Source organism: Malaclemys terrapin, chromosome 7, assembly GCF_027887155.1.
Source record: "Malaclemys terrapin pileata isolate rMalTer1 chromosome 7, rMalTer1.hap1, whole genome shotgun sequence".
Taxonomy (NCBI): domain Eukaryota; kingdom Metazoa; phylum Chordata; order Testudines; family Emydidae; genus Malaclemys; species Malaclemys terrapin.
The window spans coordinates 85,075,650-85,101,469 of NC_071511.1; the positions used below are offsets into that span (position 1 = coordinate 85,075,650).

General features: G+C 45.5%; 2 protein-coding genes across 4 annotated transcripts in view; one reads left to right on the forward strand and one right to left on the reverse strand.

Moving 5' to 3' along the window:
* Window positions 1–14,601, forward strand: part of LOC128840432 (core histone macro-H2A.2) — a 37,315-nt gene extending 22,714 nt beyond the window's left edge. Inside the window, exons 7-12 of one of the 2 annotated variants that reach the window (XM_054034410.1) lie at window positions 6,843–6,932; window positions 9,539–9,713; window positions 12,254–12,457; window positions 12,893–13,025; window positions 13,198–13,340; window positions 13,965–14,053. In XM_054034410.1, coding sequence (XP_053890385.1) covers window positions 6,843–6,932; window positions 9,539–9,713; window positions 12,254–12,457; window positions 12,893–13,025; window positions 13,198–13,335 — 740 coding nt within the window. In that variant the 3' untranslated portion in view covers window positions 13,336–13,340; window positions 13,965–14,053. Of the gene's footprint in view, window positions 1–6,842; window positions 6,933–9,538; window positions 9,714–12,253; window positions 12,458–12,892; window positions 13,026–13,197; window positions 13,341–13,964 lie in introns of both variants that reach the window. The other variant, XM_054034409.1, reaches the window with a different exon arrangement.
* A 535-nt stretch (window positions 14,602–15,136) lies between these two features.
* Window positions 15,137–25,820, reverse strand: part of AIFM2 (apoptosis inducing factor mitochondria associated 2) — a 31,925-nt gene continuing 21,241 nt past the window's right edge. Inside the window, exons 8-9 of one of the 2 annotated variants that reach the window (XM_054034408.1) lie at window positions 17,408–17,608; window positions 15,137–15,648 (exon numbers count right to left, since the gene is read on the reverse strand). In XM_054034408.1, coding sequence (XP_053890383.1) covers window positions 15,494–15,648; window positions 17,408–17,608 — 356 coding nt within the window. In that variant the 3' untranslated portion in view covers window positions 15,137–15,493. The remainder of the gene's footprint in view (window positions 15,649–17,407; window positions 17,609–25,820) is intronic. The other variant, XM_054034407.1, reaches the window with a different exon arrangement.

A 25,820-nucleotide genomic window follows, 5' to 3' on the forward strand; every position in this document is an offset into this window, starting at 1 on the left:
CATCTGGTGAAGACGCTCTATGCTGACGGGAGAGAGCTCTACCGTTGGCATAAAAAACCCACCTCTGCGAGTGGTATAAGCTACATTGTCAGGAGAAGCTCTTCCACCAGCATAGGGCTGTGCACATGAATGCTTATGCTGGTGTAACTTATGTTGCTTAAGGGGGTGGAATATTTACACCCCTGAGTGACATAAGTTATGCCAACATAGGCTGTAGTATAGACAGCCTAATTGTGGACCTAGTTGATCTTTTATTACTGCCTTTCTCTTTTATTACTGCCTTTCTCTTTTATTACTGCCTTTCTCAAGTTTTCATCTTTTTAGAATCCAAGGGTGCTAACGCAGTTAAATAATCAATTGTTCTTCAAGTATTTTCCCTGTGGGTGCTCCACTTCAGGTGCGCATGCACCTCTGTAGCCCTGGATCAGAGATTTTCAGTTAGCAGTGCCTGTTCAGTCCACGCACCCTATCCTTCCTTGTGTTGACACTGAGGCTATAAAGGAATGTGCGGATGAACTGCCCTCAGTTCCTTCTCAACTGCCTTGGTCTGAGACGGAGCCTTGATGTGTCTCCCTTGAGCATGCCTGTAGTAGGTCCTAGCCGGGGCTCGACCCTTCCGGACAGGAGGGGAGCCACACCGACTCACTACTGTGGGAACAAGCAGTCAGTTAGTCCCGAAACTCCGGCTCTCTAGTGCCGAGTCGGAGCAACCACAGTTAAAGCTCAGACCCTTGACTGCAGGGGCTGAGCGAGCAGACAGTTCAGAGCCCAGGCCCTGGATCAGGGCGGGGCAAACACAGTTAGCTCAGGCCCTTGGTTGCAGGGGCTGAGCGAGGAGACAGTTCAGAGCCCAGGCCCTGGATCAGGGCGGGGCAACACAGTTAGCTCAGGCCCTTGGTTGCAGGGGCTGAGCGAGGAGACAGTTCAGAGCCCAGGCCCTGGATCAGGGCGGGGCAAACACAGTTAGCTCAGGCCCTTGGTTGCAGGGGCTGAGCGAGCAGACAGTTCAGAGCCCAGGCCCTGGATCAGGGCGGGGCAAACACAGTTAGCTCAGGCCCTTGGTTGCAGGGGCTGAGCGAGGAGACAGTTCAGAGCCCAGGCCCTGGATCAGGGCGGGGCAAACACAGTTAGCTCAGGCCCTTGGTTGCAGGGGCTGAGCGAGGAGACAGTTCAGAGCCCAGGCCCTGGATCAGGGCGGGGCAAACACAGTTAGGCTCAGGCCCTTGTTTGCAGGGAGCTGAGCGAGTGAATAGTTCAAAGCCCAGGCCCTGGATCAGGGCGGGGCAAACACAGTTAGGCTCAGGCCCTTGTTGCAGGGCTGAGCGAGCAAATAGTTCAAATAAGGTACGCCTAGGCTTCTGTAGCCGAGCGTTGGGTGAGGGGGAAGCCTGCCACCCGTGCGGAGGGTGGCAGGGGGGAACGCAGGCCCACCCACTCCACTGCGTTCCAGCCCGGGGCCCTAACAGCGGTTGCTGCCGCTGCTGGTCAGTGGGGTATCCAGACCGCAACACACTGACATAGGCTCACACTCAGTTGCAGCCGGACCGGGGTCGGCTACCCCCGGGCTACTTCCGTGATCCCCCTCAAAGCCTACCTCGTTCGTTGCGCCGGGATCGGGCCAGTCCACCTGCATGGGCTCCTCTCTGCCCGGGCTCGGCGGCAAGTCTGGTAGCTCTGCCGGGAAGTCCGGCCAATGGTCCTCAGGCGGCTCCTCTGGATAGCAGCAGGGGCGAAGGGGTTCGGGTCCAGTCTCACCCTCAGGGTTAGTGGGGTGCAGTTCCCAGGGATTCTCCCAGTAGCGGGCGTGAACGGGCTCCGGCGGCTCCTCCTCGTAGCGGGCCCGGGGTAGCTCAGGCCAGCTAGGGTCCAGGCCTCGGTCTTCGACGGTCTCCTGGCCGGGAGCTCCCGGCCGCACGTCTGCTCCCTCCGGTGGCTGGCCGCCGACTGAGCTCTGGCGGCCGGCCTTTATACTTCCTGTCCCGCCCCTTGACTTCCGGGGGGCGGGGACAGGCGGTGGTGGTTCCACCCACTCTGGTGCCTGCACGTGGGCTCCCTCTTCCGGGCAGGAGGGGAGCCACACCGACTCACTACAATGCCTCACTTTATCTTTCTTAGAATACTTGGTGTAGTTAGTTGTTAGTTTCAGTGTTGTTATAGTTAGTTAGTACAGTTAAGTAGGGAGAGGATCATTTCTCCTTTCTTTCTGTCTAGGGGACTTGTTTCCTCCTGGCAGGGCATTCCTGACTTCTCCAGGCTTCAACGCTGCCTTTCCTGCTCAGAGACCATACTGGTGAGCGACAGCCCTTCTAAATACTTCCATTGCTTGGGGGAGTCCTATATCACCAAGAAGTGCAACTTCCATCTAGCCCTCAAACCCAGGGCGAGGAAGAACAGGGAGATTAAGATCAGATTAATCATGGAACGCTCCCTTCAACCATCTTCTGAGCCAGGTCAGGAGACTCCCAACCCCTCTCCCTCTGCACCCACCCCCATTCATCTATCTCAGGAGAGATCCAGCACCTCTTCTATCTTAACACAACCTTCTCCTAAGAAAGGGGAGACATTGGAAGTGTCAGGGAAAGCTTCCAAAAACAGGAGCACAGACTCTCACCTTAAGGAGCCAGCTCCAAAAATGACCAGGTCTCTGGAGAGATCTACAGTCTCTGAAGCCTCAGCTTCTTGGCTTAGTACCAATGACTTGAAGGACTCCTCCTCTGGTACCGGCGGGTCCGTGGAATCCCAGAGACACTGCTCTGATAAAACTTCATTACCATCTTGGAGCAAGGAGGGTGAGCATAGACACTTGGGATGGGAACCATTGGGTTTGGCCCAGCCATTGGTACCCTTGCGTTCATCCCAGCTGTTACCTGTGTATTCTGCCCAGCCATCGGTACCTATGCATTTGGCACCCGTGGCACCAAGCATGTAACAGTGCCAGGTATTATTGGCATCAACTTTTGTACGCCCACCAGTGGTACCATCAGCAACTCTGTCAATGCAGCTACTGCATCGGTACTGATCTCTTACTCAGGATCGCAGGAGTTTAGGTATACAAGGGACCTCTCAATAACGGATGAGCAAGAATCCCCACTCCTCTTGGGTACTGACCATCTGTAGGTGCTGAGACCCTGATCTCTGGATTACCGCCTCTGGTACTGCAGGACTTTCCACCGTTTTCTGTGAGTGTTACCCCATTGGACTTGATGGAGGAAGATGAGGAAGATTTTCAGTTGGTCTCTTCTATTTCTGTTCAGGATTCTCAGACATGTCTCTCCAGGAAGCCTCTGTCTGATAGATATAGGGAGGATCGCACTTGCTATTAAGGGTGGTGGAACCAATCCTGCATGCCACACCCACTTCTATATGGGCCCCGCAATGGGGCATATTGGGCTGCCTATTAAAAGCAATTTGCCAGACCACTGGTACCATCTCATAGGGAGGCCAGAGTTGTTCAACTCTCCCATCCCCAACCTGTCCCCACCACAGGAGGAGACAATTGAGGAACAAGAGGCTAAGGTGAGTAAAGAGGTAACCCCTCAAATATATATTTCATCCTTGTCCCTGGATGAGGCCACCACTCCTTGGGAGATGTTTTTCTTCTATCCTGGAGGAGGGGACTGTTCTATGCATTCCCTCCAATGCCACTTAAACTAAGGGCGATGAACAAGATCAGACAGTTATCTGAACAGAGTTATCCTTACAGTGCTGACCTGGCTGAGACAAGATTGGTACTCTTACCTGCTTCACCCATGTGCCGAAACATCATTCAAGCTCCCAACCATTCCTCATCTCCTATCACAGGATGTGGGTCGCATGCTTCTTCCCAATCTAGCAGTTCTCTGCCTCAGAGCGTGGCTCCTCGATGGTTCACAGGGTTATAATCCTCCTGCTCTTCGGAAGTACAGCAGGTATTACTGAATAGTAGAAAGACGTCAATCTGTACTACTTACCTGCAGAAATGGAAGAGACTCTTCCATTTGTGTTGTCGCTGCCTTCTGCTTGAATCTGTGTCAGTTTCAGTCATCCTGGATTACCAGTTGGATCTAAAGAAATCAGGGTTATCAGTTAGCTCAATTAAGGATCATTTGGCCTTAATATCAGCTTTTTAACCTCCAGTAGAAGGGTGCTCCATATTTGCTCACACTGTGTCATCTAGGTTTGTAAGGGTCTGGGGAATTTCTTTTCCCGGATTAGGGACCCCATGCCAATGTGGGACCTCAGCCTGGTACTTAAATACCTTATGAGATCTCCATTTGAACCTATGGCAACCTGTTCGCTCTTGCATTTGTCTATGAAGACAGTCTTCTTAGTAGCCATCACGTTGGCCCGAAGGGTCAGGGAGATTGGAGCTTTGATGGCAGGCCCCCTGCCATCTCACGGCATTCTTTAAGGACAAGGTCTCTTAATGTCTATATATTCTTGCCTGAAGTTCTACTGGAGTTCCCGAAGCCACATAGTTCCCTATAGGAATCCTGCTTACATACCTGAACGTTAGAAGGGCATTGATGTTTTACTTAGATAGGACCAAGCAATTTAGAAAGTCACCATTTCCTTTGGAGATAGATCCAAGGAATCCTCAATTTCTAGTCAAGAACTATTGAAGAGGATTTCTGGATGTATTATTGCTTGCTATAAGGTTGCAGGTGTTCATCCCCCCAGAGGGTTATAGCACATTCAACCAGATCACAAGCAATTTCTATGGCACTACTGAAGAATGTACCAATATCTGAAATATGTAGAGCCACTACACATGCTTCAATACATACATTTTTGAAACAGTAGGCCCTGATCCAAGCTGTTAGATTCCATATAGCACTTGGTTCTGCAGTACTGTCTTCAGTTCTGGACTCTATTCTGAAATTCCCTCCTCCATTTGGGGATACTGCTCAGAAGTGGAGCACCGATAGGGACATTACTTGAGGAAGAGGTTACCCACCTTGTGCAGTAACTGGTTCTTGAAGATGTGTCCCCCTATGGATGCTCCACTGACTGCCCTCCTCCCCCTCGGCTTCAGACTGTTCCTTAAGGGATGTTTGGGTGGAGAAGGAACACAGTGTGGTTTGCCTGCACTCCTATATAGCCTTGGTGTTCAGCATGAGGAGGCATTGGGTGCATATGCATGCTGAACAGATGCTGTTAAGTAAAAATCTCCAATCAAGGGCTTGAGAGGCACATGCGCACCTGAAGTGGAACACCCATAGGGACACACATCTCGAAGAACTGCAGTTACTGCACAAAGTGAGTAATCTCTTCATATATCCCTTTCTGTATTACAATTATTTTGTATTTGCATTTGAAAAAGCTCAGAAGGAAATGAAATGTATTCATAATACTACTTATCATGTCTTTCGCTGTAGATCTCACATGCTTTGTAAATATCAGTGTCGTAAGCCTAACACCACTCCTGTGAGATAAGGAAGTACCATTATCCCCATTTAATAAGTGGGGAATCCGAGGCACCGGGCAGTGAAGTTACTTGCCCAAGATCAGTTGCAGTCAGGATCCCAGAAATAGGCATAGGGTCAGGGCTTTATACAATCATTCAGTAAGGATTTCATCCCCACTGGTATCTCAACTGTTTGTTTATTTTATAAATGATTGCAGAAAAACAATTGGATGAGTTACCTCAGCTGATTCTGGAAGTCCAATAAAATACAATTTCTGCTGGCACAATTCTCCCGATTGTTCCCTTTCTCCACCAGAGAACTGAAGTGAAGTTGCAGAGTAGCGATATCTCTGCCAATAAGCACTGTATTATCTTCTAAATGGCTGAACCTGGCTTTTAGGTTAGCAGTTTTGGGGCATTCTTGGAAAATTCTTGCAAGGCACATTTTGTATTTTGATTAGAATTTTTTCATATACTGTGCACATCTTATTTATGACAGTTTCTAGTATGAGATATCTGGTTCCCATGCTTTCATCCTTCTCAGAGCTATCTGAGGAGCAAGTACTGCAAACCCTACAATACACTTTTCTTTAAACCTATACTACAAAAAAGGTGGCATATTTTATAGAGAACTAAAGTTCAGGTACTTCAAATAATGAAATACTAACTCACTGTACCAAAACCAGTAAAAACATGCTGTGTTATTTTCAAGAACTCAAATAATAAGCAGACGTGTTGGACAATACAAAAAAGCATACCTTAACTTCAAGATTTTAACAATAAGGTCATTCTGCCGGTATCTCATATTATCGGGAGATGACTTAATTTAATTATGCATATTAAGAACAATGATGGTCAAATGTAACTGGCATTTAGAAAAATTTAGCACATTTAAACCTTTTAAATTTCCCATTCATGTATATCCTCTCACTTTTTCATTATCATATCAGGAAAAAAAAATAGAGGTGGCTTTCTGTTTGTGATGTCAGAATCTCATTTTTACGATATATCCGGAGAACTGAACAGGCTTCACTTAAAAAAATGCATTTTTAAAAAGTTAAATACAACATTATTTCCTCTTGGTTGTTTATATACTAACCTTTTTGCTGAGTGAAGTAGGAAAGAGGGAATTTTTTTGTTTGTTCAAGGTGAAGAATACGTGATCATTCCACATGGTTTAAACATACAATGTTTATTTTGTACATTTTTAGTTCACACATGTTAAACATTTATTCATTTGGCTCTTGTAAAATGCATAAATGTTAATAAAAATAAATACTAATAACAACAGGCAGTTTAGGATTGATAAATAAATCCTGGCGAATAAGAGTGGGTCAAGATAATACATGTATAATTTTTGTTCTTGAAACAATTTGCAGTTGTATTTCCTTTTAAAAAGAAATACAATTTGTTTTGTTTGTTTCAAATAAAAGCCTTTTGCTTTGTTTCCTTGCAGGCAAGGCCTTGGAAAAGGCTGGAGGGAAAGAATTTTTAGAAACAGTAAAGGAGCTCCGCAAATCACAAGGACCTTTGGAAGTTGCTGAAGGTAAAAAGGGTGCTATATTATCTTTTTGAAGATACCAGCTTTTCCTCCTCCCAAATACTCATTCCTTTCTCCTGCCACTCTGATCTGTTCTTGGGTTAATCTAGAGCTTTGTCTACACTAGGAAATATTTTTTAAAAAATCTCTTTGGTGATGTAGAGGCTCTTGTGCCTTCCTCCTAACTGGTTCTGTTATAGGGGATATACCTAGATGACACGGAGGGGACTAGGATCCCCCTGTTCTGTGCCCATCACGTGGCTTTGTTTTTTAGCCCCATGGTAGTAGTTAGGCTGCCTTAGCTTACACCGGGGGACCATTTCTGCCCATGGCAGCCCCAAGATTGGGGGAATGCAAAGGTGAGCTTTACGACCTTTGACCTATCCTCCACCCCCAGACTTGCACATTCTGTGTTCCTCAGCCATAGGTCAGGATCTAGCTCACAGTATAATATATTCAGTATAAAAAGAGCAGTATTCATAAGTTACCTTGTATTAAACCAATTTTATTAGGACTAATAATCAAAGCAGAAGTTTTCCCTAACTGTACTTTAATTGTTTGAATATAAATATAGATGTAAATCTTGTGATTATCTTTTTCCTTAAATTGCTATTCTCCACAACAGCTATATTATCAAAAATATAATTATGAAAGAAATACTTTTGGAATTTTAAAATATCTGTGGCAATGTATAGCTCTGAGCTTACTTTGTGGAGGTTGCATCTTACTTGTGAACAAAATTATCTGATTTATAGGGGTTGAAGATGGAAAAGAGATTATATCCAATGTTCCGTACAATACATTTTCTAATACATTGTCCAATCTAGTGTCTCAAAACCAGAGACTGGATGTCGTAAATAGTCTCATTTTAAAAATCCCCCAAATAAATAGCCTAGTTTTAAAAGTCCCAAATAAATGGTCTTCATTCAGGTAACCTGTTGCCAGGGAAGATAACAACCCCAATGAAATGAATGTATTTTCCATTTGTGTTGTCACATGCTATGTCGGTATTTTTAAAATTGCCACTTTCATTATTTTAGAGGCTAATGTATGATACTAAAAGTTTTTTAAATGGCTGGAGCTCTCCTGTAAATACTGTGCTCCATCCCAAAGGTGACTGACTGTATGTTAAAGTGATAGAGCAAAAAATTCTTGTGTATTTTTTAAGCAGCACCACTTATAGGTAAGGTTTCTTAACAATTTCCATTATAATATGAGTAAGGAGTAGAGATGTTATTTTACTATGTTTTTGGCATTGTTGTGAATACTGTGTCTAGTTCTGGTGTCTGCAATTCAAGGATGTTGATAAATTGGAGGGTTTAGAGAAGAGCCACGAGAATAATTAAAAGATTAGCAAATGTGCCTTATACTGATATGCCCAAGGAGCTCAATGTATTTAGAGAAGCTTAGGGGGTGACTTGATTACAGTGTATAAGTACCTGCATGGGGAACAAATATTTAATAATGGGATCTCGAATCTAGCAGAGAAAGGTATAATACAATTCAATGGCTTGAAGTTGAAGCTGTACAAATTCAGACTGGAAATAAGGTGTACATTTTTAACAGTGAGAGTAACTAACCATTGGAACATCTTACCAAGGGTCCTGGTGGATTCTCCATTACTGGCGATTTTTAAATCCAGATTGGATGTTTTTCTAAAATATAGTCAAGGAATTATTTTGCGAAAGTTTTATAGCCTATGTTATAAAGAAGATCAGACTAGATGATAACAATGGTTTCATCTGACCTTCTAATCTACAAATAAGACCCTGTTTTCAGTTGCTTACAACTTTGCCAAACTTTATCCATTTCCTTGAAGTTGAGTGGGACCCCGGAGAATTGGATTCTATTCCAGCCCCTGCCACCAAGTTCCTATGTGATCCTGGGCGGGTCATTTAAACCATACTTTTCATAGTTGGGCACTAATTGTATGTTCCTCGTTTTCTGGGGGGCCAATGTGAGACACCCTGGTGACAGATTTGAAGAAGTGCTACGCACTCACAACTGCAACTGAGGTTGATTGGAACTGTACTTTCAACATATAAAGTGCTATCAAAATATTAAGTACTCTGAAAAATCACCACCTAGGTGCCTCAAGCTGGACATTCAAAACTCTTGGAGAATTTGGTCTTAATCTCTTTGTGCCTCTATTTCCCATATGTAAAATGGGAATAATGAGACTATCTAATCTCAGAGGGGTGCTGTGAAGATAAATTCATTAAAAATCTATGATATAATTGAGAGAATACCATAGAAATGCCCATCAGAAAATTAGTAATACTGTATTCAATACAGAGTTTGAATGATGTGTGTTAAATAAGGCCTGAGACCTCACACTGCATGAGGATAAAGACAAGTATCTGATCATGTAATTAAACAACTGGATCTTAACATATAGCACAAGGGGGGCAATTAAAGTTGCAAGTGCAACCTTATTTCTGGAACATACCCTAATTTTTGAGTGCTTGATTTTGCAGCCTTAATGTTCTTGTAACAGTTTTCTGGAGTGAACAATAATTAGTGTTGTGAGTGAAGTGCTTTGGGATGGAAGGTGTGGTAATTGTAAAATGATTATATTAGAAACTAATCATCACTTTTTCTTTATGTATTAGCTGCCCTCAGCCAGTCCAGTGGACTAGCAGCAAAGTTTGTGATCCATTGTCACATCCCACAGTGGGGTTCAGACAAATGTGAAGAGCAACTTGAGGAAACTATTAAGAATTGCTTAACAGCTGCAGAAGACAAAAAATTGAAGTCCGTGGCTTTTCCACCTCTCCCCAGTGGCAGGTATGATATATTATTGCAAATTGACTATTGTAAGGGGCATCTGTGGCAGGAAGGGGGATTATTATAGAGGCCAGATTCTACTTCCATTGAAGTCAGTGGCAAAACTCCAGTTGACTTCAGTGGTGCAGATTCAGGCACAAAGTGCTCTTCTCGAGTAAAATGGTATGAAGTGTCATTTTTGCATGAAGTTATCAATAAAAAAAACTTTATAATAAATTATGTAGAACATAATCTAATAAAAAGGAGATCCAAATCTGGTAGATCAAAAATTGGGCCTACCAACTATGTTTTGTGTTGTTGGTGAATAATTCTCTTAGTCTCTGGGCCTAATTTATGACTGCGTTACATCAGTTTTATGCTACCTAATCTCACAATGATGTTTCTCACTATAAAACTCTGTTAGCTTCAATGCCAGCATAAAATTGGATATAAATAATAGTGAACCAAGCGCCTAGTCTATGCCTGAGCAGTTTGATAGAAGAAGGTAAATTTTGGTTTGTTTATATAGGTTTTCCCAAGAACACCCATTAAACAAGATAGTTGTTCAAAATCTTTTTTTAGATAAAAATTGTTTTGTTTTTAGAGTGTGATTCTGCTCTGAAAAGCAACTGTAAAAATCATTCTGGGATTGCAGGTTTGTCTCCCAATAATTAACAGATCAAATGTGCTTGGTTGACAAGTAAAAAACTGTTTTGCTATTTTTTTAATTGCCTGCCCACTAACCCACTTTGGACTCTGTCAGTAACAAAGCTTATGCAAGCCAATTTAAGCCTTCATTTACATTTATGCAACCCTGCTGGGTGCAGCAGATGCTCTTAGTTACACTTGCACAATCTTTTATGTTTGAGTTTGTAGAGATTTAAATGGTTGGACCAAAGTAAACTATTTTCTTGGTTACTTACAAGAAGGAGTAGACGCTATCTTACTCTTTCTCATGGTGTTGGCTCTACTGTGTTAATAGGAATAAAAAAGGTTAAAAAACCCCTTATTTTTACTCCTAAAATGAGCAGGTGTCGCTGAATGCACAGAAAGAGCTGATCTGATAAGTAATATGCTATTTTTACATAATCACTTTTCAAAAACTTCATATTTTTAAGGGATCAGGATATAAGTGTAAATGGAAATGGAGTATAGTTTAATGCATGTGTTGATTCATTCACTGTTTCCGTCCTTGGTTTGACTGTGTTTTAGTCAGTCAGGTTTGATAGGTCAATAGTGTTCTCTCTTTTTATTATTAAATTGTAGCTTTTAAAATAAATTTGATTTCTAGTTTTCAAATTAGTGTAATCTCCACTGTGACCCTCTTCTTTAGAGTGCTTGTTCATATATATTCCATGCTTGGTGCACCCGCACCCCATGCACTCGAGATTGGAGTTTTTGGCCAGTAGTGTCTATTGGGGCTGCACATGTGCCAACTGTCCTGGTGCTTCTGTCCTAAAGACATAAGGGGCGAAAGGGCCCAACTGCCACTTCTCACCATCCATGGCGGTGAGATGGAGCCCCCTGTGTCTCCCTCTCAATGTATCACTTCTTTCATAATCTCTAAAAGTAAAAGGTATTTATTAGTGTTCATTAGGATAGGTAGGGTTAGTTGGATAATTACCTGTTGGAACATTCTGAATAGGCTTTCTTTTGTTGGTAGTTTAGGAAGTTTTTATGTTCCTTCATTATTATTTTCCTCCCTGAGATCTTTTTCCTGTTAGTGGCACCTAGGGATGTCTCATCCTAAAGCACATGATTTTAAATATTGCCTCTTTCATGAGGCAACAATTCCTGTCTCTCTCTTTTTTATTTGGGGAATCCCATATCTCCACTAAATGCTTGGTGTGCAAATCCTTTTCTAAAAGGACTTTAAAATCTAGGGAGGCAAATCTAAAAATGTTTTTATTAGACTGCTCCATGGGACCAGCCTCTGATCTGGGCACAGCTGGACAAGTTCCACCATAATCCAGAAGTGCTCCAGTGAATTATGGATCCACTAGATTCGAGGTTCCATCTTCAGATTCCAGTAGGATGATTATTAAGTCCTCAGAGGAAAAGGAGCATTGCTGCTTTGGTAAAGTGAAAGATAGATCCTCTCCGGGAACTTCTAAAAAGATGTCTAAGTCTACGTACTGCTCCGATTCAGAAGAGGCTCCATGGCCCAAATTGGGTACAGTTGGAGCTTAGAGGGAGAATGGTGTGAGACTTTGGTATTGTATGGCAACTCAAAGTTAGCTGCCTCAGGTACTCAGACTAGAGCATCAGAGGTTACTTGAGCACCGAATGTCAACCAAGAATTGCTCCAAGTGAAAAGGACCCAAAATTCCTTGACTTATTTGGTCATGAGTGTTTCTCTACCATCTTACAATTCAGAAATTTGAATTATCAAGCATTGCTGGTTATGGTTTTTTGAACTAAAACAAATTTTTGGATTTTACTGATAAACTACCTCAGAAAAGCAGAGGAATTTAAATCTTTAGTTACAAAAGGAGACTTATTAGCTAGAACATCCTTACAGGTACCTCTAGGCGCTTCTGACCCTGCTTTATAATCCACAGCACCAGAAATTATGGGATGGGCACCCTGGCTCCAAAGTTCTGGCAGACAACTGTGGAGAATCTTCTTTCTGAGGGCTCAGACCGTCTTAGCTTTAAGACTGCCGATATGCTCCACACGTGGAAAGATTCCCAAATCACACTTCACTATCTTAGGGTTCATACACCTGGTGCCAAGAGAAAAGAGTTCCTGAGTTCCCACCCAAGGTAGTTTCAGACTTCCATTTGAATCAAATGTTCTGTCTGCCAGTATTCTTTCCCAAATGGCATTCTAATCAAGGAGGATCTAGGTTGCACACTTTACACGTTTGCATGGCCTCAGCGTTTTGCTTTCAAAGGACCAAGCCCTTCAGAGCTTTCCCAATATCATTTATAGAATTAGCTGAAAGAATGAAAAGGTCAAGTGATTTCAGGCCAGTGTATGGGTTTCAGGGTGCATTAAGCTTTGTTATGAGTTAATTAGTTTAGAACCCCCAATTATATTAGAGCTCACTCTACTAGGGCACAGCCAGCCTCTGTTGCTTCCTTGTAAAGCATTCTCACTTTGGACATCTTTAAGGCAGCTACTTGGGATTTAGTGCATAATTTTACCAAGCATTACTTCATAGTGGAAGCATTGAGGTCTCATGCTTCCTTTGGCAGAGCTGTGCTGCAATCTTTATTTAAATGGACTCTGAGCACCCACCTCCACGCATCAGATCACTACTTGGAAGTCAACAAGAATGGAATATACATGGACAAGCATTCGAAGAAGAAAAGTTACTTACCTTTACAGGTAACTGGAGTTCAAGATGTATTATTCATATGTATATTGCCTGACCCACCCTCCTTTCCCACTACTATGGAGTCCTATTGCACTGGGATTCTGCAGTGGTGAAGGAACTCAGTGGCGAAGGATCTGAGTGACGATTGGGCCCACACCATCCTTTATGTCCTCCGTATGGGAGCATGAGAACATGCAGGGCACAGGCGCAGCCCCCACAGACACTGCTGGCCAAGACACCAATCTCACCTGCATAGGGAGCATGCACACCAAGAGTGGAATATATATGGACAAACCATCTCAAATGAACTTCAGTTACTGAAAAAGGTAAGTAACTTTTACTTTCACTTAAAATTTGAGAATACATCCTGCTAAACAAGCAAAGGAACTAGTCCTGAGAATTATATCCATACCAAGTTTCAGATCTCAAACATTTTTGTTGTAGTTTTGTTCAAAAGAATGTTAGGGATTTTTGCTGGTATTTTTTTTTAAGGGGGGGGTGTTGTTTTACACCGAGAAAATATTTTTTCCACTCCCCTTTGACTGGGAAGTTGCTTGAACTTCTATGCCTGGGGGGAAAGGGGAGAAATGTAGGCATAGACCATTGATGGAAAAGGTCAACCCTAAAAATGAACATTTCAGAAAGATGTGTGAAAACAAATGATAATTGAAACTGTTTTGTAACCTTATAGTAACTGCTGCTGGTGAGTATAATACAGTGTCATTGAGTTCATGTTGCTATGAAAAACTAGAGTTTTATTTCTTGACTTGTGTGTTTTATACTTGCAATTAGTGTTGCCTTAATGCAGGATTTCTCATGTAATAGTATATACACTCATTTTGAAAATGCATTTTGTTCTTTTCAGTATCATGAGTACAGTGTTTCCATGCACAATTAGAATGACTGATTTTGAGACTAACTTCCTCTTTTCCTTTTCTTCTGCTGCATAGAAACTGCTTCCCAAAACAGACCGCAGCCCAGGTGACTCTCAAAGCCATTTCCACCCATTTTGATGACACTAGTTCTTCCTCCTTGAAGAACATTTACTTTCTGCTCTTTGACAGTGAGAGCATCGGAATCTACGTGCAAGAAATGGCCAAGCTAGACACCAAGTAGCTATGGCAGCCAAATGAAGCTTTATTTTTCAACATAAATTTGAGTAGCATTAAAGAATTAGAGGTGGGTTTTATTTTTAAAATGTGGTGAAGAGGGGGAATGTTAGTAGTTTGATGTTTTGTGACTTAATGGAGAGCTTTGCTATGGAGGAGAGGGTTTAGTCTGTGATTAATTCTTGCTATAGATACCCCCTACCATTTTATATCACCTTAAAGAAATCTTGAGTAGTTAATTTGCCAGCTCTCTTCAAAAGTTTGTTTAAATGTGTCTTGCTTTTTTAGTTTAGGACTCATTTTAGATTTGTAGCTTTGAATTTTACACACACAGTTCTTTGCTCCCCTTTCTTTTTTTGAGGGTGGATGGCAAAATGTTAATTTTTTTTGTCTACATTCCATGTTGGAGAGAGAATTTTAAAGATGTACTAGGACCTTCTATTTTGTTTTACCCCATAATAATCTCTGTAATTACTGAGAATATTTCATCTTGTTTTTTGTTTTATAAGAAAAAAGAAAAGAAAATATGTGTCAAGAGTATTTATTATAAACCGTACCCTAACTGCAGACACTTTTGCCTTAAAATGAAAGTCAACAATACCTCCAGTGTGTGGAAATATTTGACATATGAATACTTAGTGTACAGATAGTACCAAATCTGTGGCCACAAAATACTTCCATATAAAAGACACTGAATTAAACCCTGTGTGGAATTTTTGCCAGGTAATGGGTGCAATGCTGTGCATCAATTCAGGATGGCAGCCATCTGTTCTGAGTGTGTCTCAGGGCCAGACTCAGAGTATTATTGTCTTGAAGACTTAAGCAACCCAAGGCCTTCACTTGGACTATAAATTCTGCAAAAGCAGCTCTCTATGTTGTGAAGAGATAGGATTTGCTGTTGAACCAAACTGAGCAAAAATAGCAAATGAGGGTAATGGACTTGCAGAGACAACATATCACACATTTCACTCAAAGAGAGGACTGGTAAACAAAAATGAATGGACTTTTGAAAACATCTTATTCTGCTACTTATTTTAATTTAAAATACATTTAAACTGGATTCCTTTCTCAGCTCCATCTTAGCACGTGAATTGTGTTTTGAAAAAGTTTCAGCAAGAAATACAGTTTCTGTGCGGATCCACTTAACATAACCGAGAGCCACTTTAAAAAGAGGGCTTTGTGTTGTTGTTATGCACCATGCTAAAGAATGGCATTCGTAATACATGATGTTTTGGTGCAGTATTGATATCAGTCAAATAGCCATATAGCTTGTGTCATTTTGGTAATTATGCACCTTTTACTCTTTTCCAGCTTTGTTCATGCCAGTTGATACATGTATTCTCTTGCTACTTCATCATTGTCCTTTCTATCTAGCAGGGCATAGTCTGTCCCATAGTCTTCCAGCTCTTAGAAACAAAAAGGTCCCGGCTCTTGGCAATAGTCACCAAAAGACGTCCCACGTAGCATCCATTAATCTGGCCTACCCCATCATTCCGGCCCATCGAGAGCAGGAAGGTTAGTGATCCTAGAAGTGAGAAACATACACAGTTAGCCGTCAAAAAGTTGCAAATGAGATCAAACAGCATGATCAGCACCTGTGTGCTTCATAGCACAATAGAACCAAATTACATGGCAAGAAATAAAAGATTTTTTTTGCTGATTCTCTAGAATGCCCAGCTCTACGGGATTCAGTCATAGGGTTTTCTGGGCAGCCTGGCTTAGAATCTCCTCCCTGTATGCCAGGGAAGTAGGAAGCTTGTCAGTTTCAACAATTCATTTTCTCATCTCCATGGACTTCAGCCACTGCTCTGTTTGCCAGGTAGTCTAGCTGTCCAGCCAGCACTTCTGGCTCCCAGACCCCACGCTGGCTGGTTCTACATAACAATGAAGGAAGCATGCACTGCTATCCAGTTACTTCCCCCTTGTACAGAGCAAGGAGGACTTCCACACAGGTCCTTCACGGCCACGAGGGAGAAAACAAAATGTTTGGTACCAGGCTGCAGCAAAATGAATTAATTCTATAGTATCTTGGACAAATGCTAAATTCCACAGCTGTGGAATCACAAAGTCCATGGGGCCCTGCACTAGCTAAATTGGTCAATTCACAACCTCACAATCAGAGTCTCAGGCTCCTTTCAGACTTAAATGGGCATCAGTTGCACTCGATTCACATTTTTAATGTTTTTGCAACCACAGGGGTAGACACCTTTTTATTGTAATTATTAATTATTATTATTATGATGATGATGATGATGAAAGCTGAGATTCTGGAGCCTAGTTCTCCAACAAAGGGCAAATTCTGCTGCAAATGCCAAGGAACCATAGAATACACAAGACACTGATGATGCTTTTGCACAGCTATATCCTTTATTCTTATAATTTGGAAATAAGGGTGGGAGATGAAACAAGAGAACCTTGTTTCCTCCCTCTCTCCTAAACCAGAATTAACCTTCAGGTAACAGATGTTTCCATTTATAGAGGACTGTTTGTTTCTTATCTTTTACGCTGCTGTACCTCCATGAATTCAATGGAATTATTCATGATTTAGAGTAATATAAATCAGAGGAAAATTAGGCACATGGCATCGTGACATGTATGCACCTCTTGTCCTAAGCCTTGGCATTAGAGTGGGTCCATCCAAGCCCCTGAAATGTAATTGAAGAAGATCTGGAAAGCGATTCCAGAGAATATGTACACGGGCATCAAGAGCAAGTGGGCAATGCACTCTGGATGTCCTATTATCCCACTGCTACAGCAACTAGCAAGGAAGGCTACTGGTAAATATTTACATAAGAAATGCCACTGACTTAAATGGGACTAATTGCATAATAAAAGACTACGCATGTGATTAAGATTTTGCAGGTTCGGGTCATAAGAGTTAAGTCATGATATTTTGCTGTTCCAAGGACTTAATGTCATAGTTTGATAAACAACTCATTAAGATAATGGTTTCCTTTATAAACTGTAACCACCATATCCTCCCACCAATATAACAGTAATCGATCAGCAGCGAAGGGGAAGAACATTTCAAAGTACAGAATAATCAAACAGTGTGCTTGTTTTGTTTCTGTGTCAAAAGAATTGCTGAAGAGTTGGCAAGAATATTTTTTAAGAGGAAGAAAGTAAGAGTAATATCAGTGACATAATATTCAAATCCAAATTATTTCCTTCAACTCTAAATACAGTCCTGTGCAAGTTATGGATTTCTTACAAAGTAATTCTATATAGAGATGAAGAAAGAATCTCGTCAGCTAAGACTTGTTATGAGCAGAGCCCAGTTTTACCTGGCTGGTAGGTTTTAAGAGGTTTCTGTGTCAGACTGTTGATGATGTTTGTCACCACAATATTGGCATGGAGCCCAGCATGGTATGCCATTTTCGGTTCCTTCACATCAGTACAATCACCAATAGCATAGATGTTATCATACCCTTCCACCTGGAGGTACTGGTTGACCTTTAAAGCACCATTACTCGCCAGCTTGTCCCCTGTTTAAAAAAAAGAAGTGCATCACCTTACGGCCTGAGGAGTTGAAAAACAATGCATATCCAGTGACACAGCGCATACAGGTGAATCACTACCAAAAGCTAGATCATTAACTATTCAGTAAAGTAGTTGTGTAACTTATATTTGCCACAACAAGAGAATGACACTCGCCATGTAAGAAGTCACTCCTATATGATGCATGATAAATCATGTTTAATTGATACTTCAGCGGGTAATATCACCCGAGAGCCAACAGTGTATGCAAACCAGGAAAAGAATGGGCCAAGTCTTCAGCTACTGTAAATAGTCATAACTCAATTGAAGTCAGTGGAGCTATGAAAATTTACACAAGTCAAGAATCTGATCTGAAAATGCTAACTTTAGTATCAGGCTCTCTGAATTGACTTTCAGGACTAGAGTCAAAGGGTGGCCTGAATAAATTTGGTTGTTGAGGAACAACAACACTCCTAGTTTTGCCAAATGATAACAAGTCTTTCTAGTGAGAATTACAGAATTTCAAATCTATATTATAGCACATTAATTCTAACACAGACACATATCCCTGCTCCGATTTTCAGGCACCTATATATTTTTTAGGTGATAAGTTACACTTCGACTTGAAATTTTTTTATGAATTTTCTCAGCAGAAATTTTAATAGCTTTTCCATGAACAAAGGGTGATTTTCACTGTTTTTTTAAAAAAAATAAAGCATCTGAACTTTTTTCCACATGGATGACTCAATTACCCTTTTAAAACAGTAGATCATGCATGGGTTTCATCCTCTGAGGACTAGTGCCTTTCAGCTGCTTGAAAGAATTTCCTTTGAAAGTTGTTCATTGTATGTGTACAGAACACTGGTTCTTCTTCGAGTGCTTGCTCATATCCATTCCATTAGGTGTGTGCGCGCCGCGTGCACGATCGTCGGAAGATTTTCTACCCTAGCAACACCGGCGGGTCGGCTGTGGAGCCCCCTAGAGTGGCGCCTTCATGGCGCTGAATATATACCCCAGCCGACCCAGCGCCCCCTCAGTTCCTTCTTACCGCCCCTGACGGTCGTTGGAACTGTGGAGCGCGGCATAGCTGTTCTCCACTCTCCCTAGCTTAGTTAGTTATTCGCAGTTGTAGTTATAGTTATAGTTCTAGTGTTTGTAGTTTAATAGTTAAATAGTTTTTAAAGTTGTTAGATTTGTTATAATAGTCCAGGGGACTAAGGGGGTCGTCGCCCCCTTTCTCCCCCGGCCGCGGGCCCGGGCTCATGCCCAGAGCTCCCGGCTTCAAGCAGTGCGCCTCCTGCGCTAAACCTATGCCCACGAGCGACTCGCACGACTCCTGTCTGAAGTGCCTGGGAGAGTCCCACCAAACAGATAAGTGCAAGATCTGTAAGGCCTTCAGACCAAGGACCAAGAAAGAGCGGGACTTTCGGCTCCGGCAACTCCTGATGGAGGCGGCACTTAGCCCGGACACTCCTTCTACGAGCCAGGCCCAGGCACCTAGCGCCTCGGTGCGCAGTGCCCCAGCAGCACCGGCAATGCCGACAACGCGGGCGGTGTCGGACAAACCTCCCCGGCACCGGACCTCGTCGGCACCGCAGCAGGCACCTCGGCGCCGGTCATTATCCCCGGGGCATAAAAAAGCCCATAAGACGGGGACCTCTGTACCGAAGACGCCGGCTCCCCCAGTGCCGGGGGTAGAGCCGAGTGCGCCGGTGGAGCACCGGAAACAGGTGCCTCCAGCACTGTCGACTCCGGCACCGAGGCCGTTGAGTCCGGTGCAGATAGCGTCTCCACCGAGACCGGCAGTAATACAACTCCCGTCGACTCCGGAGACCTTCGTGGCGGCGAGAGACTTGATAGCTCTCACGGAGCCGGCACCGCCTCAACCACTGGCACCGACGGCACCGTTGACCCGCCCGGTCCAGTCAAGGGGGAAACCTGCCTTGATGCGCCCTCCATCATAAGGGCTGGAACCTCGGCACCGGTCCAGGTCCAGAAGCAGGTCCCCATGCCGCTCGCAGTCCCGGCACCGAATATCACCTCGGCACCGGTCGTACTCGCGGCCAAGATCTTCGTCGCGGCACCGGTCTACGTCTCGGCACCGCTATGATCGTCGGCACCGATCAACGTCGAGACGTAGTTCTTGGCACCGCTACGGTCGACGCTCGACGTCGAGAGGCCGCTCCCGGCACCGGGCATACTCCAGGTCCTCGTCGAGGTCCAGATCCGGCTCCCGGCACCGACGAGGTCATCGGCACCGATCGCGGTCCCGGCACCGTTCGCCGGCACCGCGCAGAGATAGATCATCTCCGGACCGGTACCGTGCGGCACCGCAGCCCACGGGGGTCGTTTCATCTCTCTCGGCACCGCCATGGCCGTCAAGATCGGTGTCTCGCTCCTCGGAGGACCTGTCGAGATCGGCATACCCCCCTCAAGGGCAAGCCGAGGAACGGAACTTGGGCCATTGGCAGGAGATGGCAGAGGACCACTCTCATGGACCATCTCACTGGTCATTTTGGACCCCGTGGGCGTACCACCAGGAGCAAGGGGCTCCAATACCATCGACCTCTCGCTCGGGTCACTCGGTTAGAAGGGCCCCAGAATCCACCATCTCTCGGCCTCCGCCAGGGGGCATGGAGGCTTCCGTGTCCACGCCACCTGACACCATAGACCCGAGTACAGGTGATGCTCCGGCCCAAGAGCAGGGGGATCAGGACCCCCCCTTGGATCCAGTACCACCGGAGGCGTCTTCCTCCTCCTCTCCGGATGAGGCAGTGGCGGGCACTTCATGTACGGGTCCCCCTCCGATAGATCTTCGGGCTCACCAGGATCTCCTGCGTAGGATGGCCCGTAATATGGACCTGCAGGCGGAGGAGATAGTGGAAGTACAGGACCCTATCGTGAACATCCTCTGAGCGGATGCCCCATCGAGGGTGGCGCTACCCCTGATCCGCACGATACAAACCAATGCGGATACGATATGGCAAACTCCTGCCTCTATCCCACCCACAGCGAGAGGGGTGGAAAGGAAGTACTTTGTCCCGTCTAAGGACTACGGGTACTTGTATACCCACCCCCAACCGTGTTCACTGGTGGTGGAATCAGTGAACGCACGAGAGCGCCACGGCCAGCAGGCTGCAGCGCCTAAATCAAAAGAGGCTAAGCGGCTCGATTTGTTTGGCCGTAAGGTTTACTCAGCCGGAGGGCTGCAACTTAGAGCGGCGAACCAACAGGCGCTATTGAGCCGTTACAATTTTAACTCCTGGAACTCTATGGGGAAGTTTAAGGAGTTGATTCCCCAAGAGTCCAGGGAAGAGTTTGGAGCCATGGTAGAGGAGGGTAAGAAGGTGGCTCGGACCTCCTTGCAGGCCTCCTTGGACATAGCAGACTCAGCTGCGAGGACCCTGGCTTCGGGTATCGCTATGCGGAGGATCTCCTGGCTTCAAGTTTCGGGTTTGCCTCCGGAGCTACAGCAAACCCTACAGGATCTGCCCTTTGAGGGACATGGATTGTTCTCGGACAAGACGGACTCTCGCCTGCAGAGCCTCAAGGACTCGAGAACAATCATGCGCTCCCTGGGGATGCATGTTGTGGGCCCTCAGCGCAGACCATTTAGGCCGCAGCCTCAGCGCTTCTACCCCCCCCCGCCTCGTCAGAGACAGGACTCGACCCGGAGGCGAGGGCGAGGTGGTAGAAGAAGGTGGGCCGGCCCTCAACCCGGCCAGAACCAAGGGCCACCTAGACCACCTTCAGGCCCCAGGCAGAACTTTTGAAGGTGCGGTCGAGGACGGCGCCCCAGTCATCCCCCAGGATCCAGCCCCCTCCTTTCGGGATCGTCTCTCCCACTTCCACCGTGCTTGGTCCCTTATAACTTCGGACCGTTGGGTCCTCCGCACAGTGGAGAGGGGATACACTATCCAGTTTTCTTCTATTCCCCCCTCCCACCCCCCTTCCCCGTCCCTCTTCAGGGACCCTTCTCACGAGCAACTTCTTATACAGGAGGTTTCCACGCTCCTTGCTATGGGGGCCATAGAGGAGGTTCCAGTAGAGTTAAGGGGCAGGGGATTTTATTCCCGTTACTTCCTGATCCCCAAGTCCAAAGGAGGTCTGCGGCCCATCTTGGACTTGCGCGGACTCAACAAATTCGTAGTAAAGTTGAAGTTCCGCATGGTCTCTTTGGGGGCCATTATCCCTTCCCTCGATCCTGGAGACTGGTTCGCCGCCCTCGACATGAAAGACGCATACTTTCACATCTCAATTTACCCACCTCACAGACGCTTCCTGCGATTCGTGGTAAACATGGTGCACTACCAATTTGCAGTCCTTCCCTTCGGCCTATCCTCGGCCCCAAGAGTGTTCACGAAATGTATGGCTGTCGTGGCAGCGTACCTTCGTCGGCAAGGGATACAGGTGTTCCCGTACCTAGACGACTGGCTGGTACGCGGTCGCACCAAGGAGCAAGTTCAAGCTCACGTCCACATAATAGTGCACACATTCAACGAGTTGGGCATCCTACTCAACAAGGACAAATCCACTCTAGAACCTACCCAGAGAATAGAATTCATAGGCGCAGTTCTAGACTCCAGACGTGCACAAGCCATCCTGCCAGACAACCGATTTGGCACCATCACGAGCCTCATTCAAGGGCTCCAGGCGTTCCCAACTACCACGGTGAGGTCGTGCCTTACCCTGCTGGGTCACATGGCCTCCTGCACGTACGTAACCAGGCATGCCAGACTTCGGCTTCGCCCACTCCAGACCTGGGTGTCGTCAATATATCGACCAAATCGGGACAGCCTGAACATGGTGGTCACGGTCCCGATCTCGGTCCTGACCTCCCTCACCTGGTGGCTAGATCACAATGTGGTCTGCGAGGGGATGCCATTTCACGCCCCACAACCCTCTCTGCACCTGGTCACAGACGCTTCATCTCTGGGTTGGGGCGCCCATCTCAACGAACACCATACCCAGGGCCTGTGGACTGCACCCCAGCTAGCCCTGCACATCAATGTTCGGGAACTGATGGCGGTGCGCCTGGCGTGCCAGGCATTTCTCAACCTCCTACGTGGCCGATGTGTGTTAGTTCTCATCGACAACACCACGGCCATGTTTTACATCAACAAGCAAGGAGGAGCACGTTCGTCAATTCTATGCCAAGAGGCCATTCGCCTGTGGGACTTCTGCATCGCCCACTCAATCCATCTCACGGCATCGTTCCTCCCTGGAGTCCAGAACACTCTAGCGGACCGACTCAGCAGGTCCTTCCAGACGCACGAGTGGTCTATCCGTCCGGACATCATACATTCCATCTTCCGGAGGTGGGGGTTTCCCCAGATAGACCTGTTTGCATCTCGAGACAACAGGAAGTGCCACGTGTTCTGCTCCCTACAAGGTCGAGCTCCGGGCTCCCTCTCGGATGCGTTTCTCCTTCCCTGGAAAGACCACCTGTTTTATGCCTTCCCTCCGTTTCCTCTGGTCCACAAGGTACTGTTAAAATTGCGCAGAGACCAGGCACAGATAATTCTGGTCGCTCCAGCGTGGCCGAGACAACATTGGTACACCACACTGTTGGAACTCTCTGTTCAGACACCGATCCCGCTTCCGTTGTGTCCGGATCTCATCTCTCAGGACCACGGCCGGCTGCGTCACCCCGACCTGCAATCACTCCACCTCACGGCGTGGCTGCTCCATGGTTCACCCAGGCAGAGCAGCAATGCTCACACTCTGTCCAACAGATTCTGCTGAGCAGTAGGAAGCCCTCAACACGCACCACGTACCTGGCCAAGTGGAAGCGGTTCTCCTGTTGGTGCGAACAACGAGCCATGTCCCCGTTGCAGGCACCCATTCCTCTCATTTTGGAATATCTCCTCTCCCTAAAACAGCAGGGGTTGGCGATATCTTCAATTAGAGTTCACCTGGCCGCTATATCGGCCTTTCACCCAGGGGAACTCGCGTCCTCGGTATTCTCTAACCCGATGGTCGTTAGATTCCTCAAGGGCTTAGACCGGATGTACCCACAACAACGTCAGCCCGTTCAGACGTGGGACCTCAACCTGGTTCTCTCCAAGCTCACAGGTCCTCCATTCGAGCCACTGGCCACCTGTTCACTTTTGTACCTATCCTGGAAGACAGCCTTCCTTGTAGCCATCACCTCAGCAAGGCGCGTTTCTGAACTCAGGGCGCTTACATCCGAGCCCCCTTATACAGTTTTCCATAAGGATAAAGTGCAGCTTCGTCCACATCCTGCCTTTCTCCCTAAGGTGGTTTCTCCTTTTCATATCAACCAGGACATCTTTCTCCCGGTCTTTCATCCCAAACCACATGCCACTCGCCAGGATCAACGTTTGCATTCCCTGGACGTACGAAGGGCCCTGGCCTTCTATATTGACCGCACAAAGCACTTTAGAAAGACGACACAACTCTTCGTTGCAGTGGCCGACCGAATGAAAGGCTCACCGGTCTCCTCACAACGCCTATCCTCCTGGATTACGTCTTGCATCCGGACTTGCTATGACCTGGCAGGTGTCTCAGCACCGCACCTCACCGCTCACTCCACGAGGGCCCAGGCTTCCTCGACGGCTTTCCTGGCACAAGTTCCGATCCAGGACATTTGTAGAGCAGCGGTTTGGTCATCAGTCCACACATTTACAGCTCACTATGCACTAGTGCAGCAGTCCAGAGACGATGCTGCTTTCGGATCAGCGGTTTTGCACACAGCAATGTCTCACTCCGACCCCACCACCTAAGTTGGGCTTGGGAGTCACCTAATGGAATGGATATGAGCAAGCACTCGAAGAAGAAAAGACGGTTACTCACCGTTGTAACTGTTGTTCTTCGAGATGTGTTGCTCATATCCATTCCAAACCCGCCCCCCGTCCCCACTGTCGGAGTAGCCGGCAAGAAGGAACTGAGGGGGCGCCGGGTCGGCTGGGGTATATATTCAGCGCCATGAAGGCGCCACTCTAGGGGGCTCCACAGCCGACCCGCCGGTGTTGCTAGGGTAGAAAATCTTCCGACGATCGTGCACGCGGCGCGCACACACCTAATGGAATGGATATGAGCAACACATCTCGAAGAACAACAGTTACAACGGTGAGTAACCGTCTTTTTCTATTTTGGCCACCTAGGATACAATTCTCCAGATACACAACTGTAATACAGTTTGAGCCAGACTATTCTGGATCCTCCTTGCACAATAGGCAGCATTTGCTCCCCTCAAATCCCTTTTACCATTTCTATCAGAAGGTGAACACTTGAATGTGCAACTGGTACAATATAAAATTCCTACGTCCTTTCTAATGCTGTCTAAAGGAAGAGTGGGTTAAGGTCATTAAAATTTGAATTAGATGTGCACTTGTTAACTCACACATTTAAGAAAATGCAGTCACGTGCAGTTGCACTAATTCTCACATTTTATTTGTCTTCCCCTTGAAAACACGGAAGACAGATGAGTGATATTTACTATACAATACAATTGGCTTTTAATTTTAAAATGTAAAATACTTTAATTGAAACATAATACCCTTGGAAATATTTTGTTGCATAGGTTTTTAAATAATTCACCAAGTAGGATTAGCTGAACACCAGGGCACAGATCCTTAAATGGCGTAAAATGTCATAGCTCCAGACTTCAGTGACAGTGTTATAATAGCTGAAGATCTGCACCCAGGCATTTTAGTAGGGGTTAACCCTTCACATTTAGGTGGAGAGTCCTACAAGTGTTATAGGCCCACTGCTAAGTGCACCAGCTACTAAAGTTTCATCCTAATTTCCCCCATTCACCGCCAAATGCTGTGTTTCTAGAGCACAGTATTACCAGCACATTGATGGATTCATTGCACTCATGGAGAATATTTGTTCTTACACAATTTAGCACATCTGGCATTCTCTATACAGGAGAGCTCCAGGACTGGAACAACGGGTAGCGGGGCTCAAGACCGTAGTGCACTGACAGATGAGTTTAGCAGCAGGAGTGAAACCCTGGCCTCACTGAAGTCAGTGGGAGTTTTGCCGTTGACTTCAGTGAGGCCAGGATTTCACGCAGGACCACAATAGTAGGATATATTGGGTGTCTAGCTAAAGTTAATGGTTGGGGAAGGTGAAGAAATAATACAAACCACTTAGTACATAAATATACGTCCTCTTCCACAAACTTCCACCAAAGGGCCACTTTCTTTTTTGAAGTGTAAGCTTTAACCACAGAGATTAAATGTATTCTAA